The sequence below is a fragment of the Pan troglodytes genome, chromosome 11 (assembly GCF_028858775.2).
Source record: "Pan troglodytes isolate AG18354 chromosome 11, NHGRI_mPanTro3-v2.0_pri, whole genome shotgun sequence".
In the NCBI taxonomy this organism is placed as follows: Eukaryota; Metazoa; Chordata; class Mammalia; order Primates; family Hominidae; genus Pan; species Pan troglodytes.
The window spans coordinates 80,113,620-80,116,534 of NC_072409.2; the positions used below are offsets into that span (position 1 = coordinate 80,113,620).

General features: G+C 54.3%; 1 protein-coding gene across 1 annotated transcript; it reads left to right on the plus strand.

Annotated features, from left to right (window-relative positions):
- The first annotated feature begins 1,061 nt into the window (after positions 1 to 1,061).
- OR13J1 (olfactory receptor family 13 subfamily J member 1) lies at positions 1,062 to 2,915 on the plus strand. The gene is made up of 2 exons (XM_054658034.2): positions 1,062 to 1,083; positions 1,882 to 2,915. The coding sequence occupies exons 1-2, from the start codon at positions 1,062 to 1,064 to the stop codon at positions 2,829 to 2,831; spliced, it is 972 nt and encodes a 323-aa protein (XP_054514009.2). The 3' UTR covers positions 2,832 to 2,915.

Below are 2,915 nucleotides of genomic sequence, written 5' to 3' on the forward strand. Positions count from 1 at the left end.
GAGGGGAGGGTGAGGCTGGGTATGGGAGAGTGGGGGGAGGGTGAGTCTGGGTATGGGAGAGTGGGAAGGGTGGGTGAGGCTGGGTATGGAAGAGTCAGGGGAGGGGGAGGCTGGGTATGGGAGAGTGGGGGGAGGGTGAGTCTGGGTATGGGACAGTGGGAAGGGTGGGTGAGGCTGGGTATGGAAGAGTCAGGGGAGGGGGAGGCTGGGTATGGAAGAGTTGGGGGAGGGGGAGGCTGGGTATGGGAGGGTGGAGGAGGACAAGGATGGGTATGGGAGAGTGGGAGGGGTGGGTGAGGCTGGGTACGGAAGAGTAGGGGGACAGTGAGGCTGGGTATGGAAGACTTGGGGGTCCTCTCTGCCTAGGAAGGGTTTGCACTCAGCAGCCTGGGAGCACACCTGTCATCAGTGCTCCCTCACATCTGGCACCACCTGACATGTAGCAGGTCCTCAGTTACTTCTAGGTTCTGGGATGAGTAAGTGAGGGTGGAATAAAAGACGGAAATGGTCTCCTGCAAGGAAGGCACTGAGAGGAACTGTGCTCCGCCCAGGCCCAGGATTTGGCATCGTGTCCCATGGGATTAATGACACCGTGCCAGATACCCTGGAACACTAAGGAGAGGTGACTCATGCTCTTTTGCTGGTGAGAGGATTGTGGCCGCACCTGGGGCACTGATATCCATCTAGAATGGTAAAAGAACAAGCATTGTTTGAAACCTAATAGAAGCATACACCTGCTCTGAGCATGGTATAGGGGTCACACTGTTGGGAGGGCTGGATTCTAGCTTCACCTCACCAGAGACCTGTTGTGTGACCTCAGCATCCCCATCTATACAATGGGAGATCCAACAAGTTGGCCTCTGGTCATGTTCCATGCTAATACCCTAGGAGTTCATGAAGTCAAAGCAGCCCTCGCTCTGGCCCACAGAACATAGGGGTTTGGAGCTGGGCCAAAAGCTCCATCAGATTTTAGCTGGGAAACCCACAGGAAGGCAGATTGTGAAGGTCCAATCCACACAGGGTAGCTAATGAAACAGGCCCTGGGCAGGGGACAGGGGAACATGCCCAGCGATAGGCTTCAAGGTCAGCAGCCCTCCAACACACAGCACGGTGTATGCTTTGTTCATGGATACTAGAGTAGGCCTGAAGAGACAGGTCAGACCACTGCAGGCCGAGGACATTCCAGACAGAAGGAATAGCAAATGCGATGGCTCAGAGGCTTCCTTAAAGCCAGGAGAATCTCCACCTGCTCAGAGACCACCTAGCCCAATAGTTCCTCAAAGTGTGGTACCTACATCAGCAGCAGAAGCATCGCCCAGACCCACCGAGTCAGAAACTGGGTTTGGGGCCCAACAATCTGTTTTAACAAACTTTCCAGGTGATTCTGGTGCATGTTAAAGTTTGAGAACTGTTGATCTAGCCTACTGTTTCCCAGACTATGCTCATAGAACACTTATCTGCAGTAGGTTAATGGGTTTTCTGTAAAAGGTGATCCATGATCAAATAAGTTTGGGGTACAGATGTTCTACATTGCTTTGCAGGAGTCATAGATCACATTAGCATAAACGCTCTGAGAAGTCCTGCAGTAAAGAGCTTTATTTTTTATTAATCCAATGTTGTCTCAAATTGATTTTTCAGATTGCTTACTAATGTTCTCATTAACATTCTCTCAGGGAATGCTGATCTAAATCAATCCTCATTTTTCACATGGATAAACTGAGGCCTAGAGAGGATAAAGGGATTGCCCGACGTCACAGACAGTGAGTGTGGCAGTGCTGGAAAAGATCCTGACAGTCCACCTCGTCCCAGAAAGGGCTCTGTGAGCTTCCCCGCGCCCTGTACCCTCTCTCCTTCCATCCCAGCTGTGGACCATCTCTTCAGAACTCTGCAGCACGGAGCCGCTCAACAGAACAGAGGTGTCCGAGTTCTTTCTGAAAGGATTTTCTGGCTACCCAGCCCTGGAGCATCTGCTCTTTCCTCTGTGCTCAGCCATGTACCTGGTGACCCTCCTGGGGAACACAGCCGTCATGGCGGTGAGCGTGCTAGATATCCACCTGCACACGCCCGTGTACTTCTTCCTGGGCAACCTCTCTACCCTGGACATCTGCTACACGCCCACCTTTGTGCCTCTGATGCTGGTCCACCTCCTGTCATCCCGGAAGACCATCTCCTTTGCTGTCTGTGCCATCCAGATGTGTCTGAGCCTGTCCACGGGCTCCACGGAGTGCCTGCTACTGGCCATCACAGCCTATGACCGCTACCTGGCCATCTGCCAGCCACTCAGGTACCGCGTGCTCATGAGCCACCGGCACTGCGTGCTGCTGATGGGAGCTGCCTGGGTCCTCTGCCTCCTCAAGTCGGTGACTGAGATGGTCATCTCCATGAGGCTGCCCTTCTGTGGCCACCACGTGGTCAGTCACTTCACCTGCAAGATCCTGGCAGTGCTGAAGCTGGCATGCGGCAACACGTCGGTCAACGAAGCCTTCCTGCTGGCGGGCTCCATCCTGCTGCTGCCTGTACCCCTGGCATTCATCTGCCTGTCCTACTTGCTCATCCTGGCCACCATCCTGAGGGTGCCCTCGGCCGCCAGGTGCTGCAAAGCCTTCTCCACCTGCTTGGCACACCTGGCTGTAGTGCTGCTTTTCTACGGCACCATCATCTTCATATACTTGAAGCCCAAGAGTAAGGAAGCCCACATCTCTGATGAGGTCTTCACAGTCCTCTATGCCATGGTCACGACCATGCTGAACCCCACCATCTACAGCCTGAGGAACAAGGAGGTGAAGGAGGCCGCCAGGAAGGTGTGGGGCAGGAGTCGGGCCTCCAGGTGAGGGAGGGCGGGGCTCTGTACAGACGCAGGTCTCAGGTTAGTAGCTGAGGCCATCGTATGCCAATGCCAGTGAAGACATGGCAGG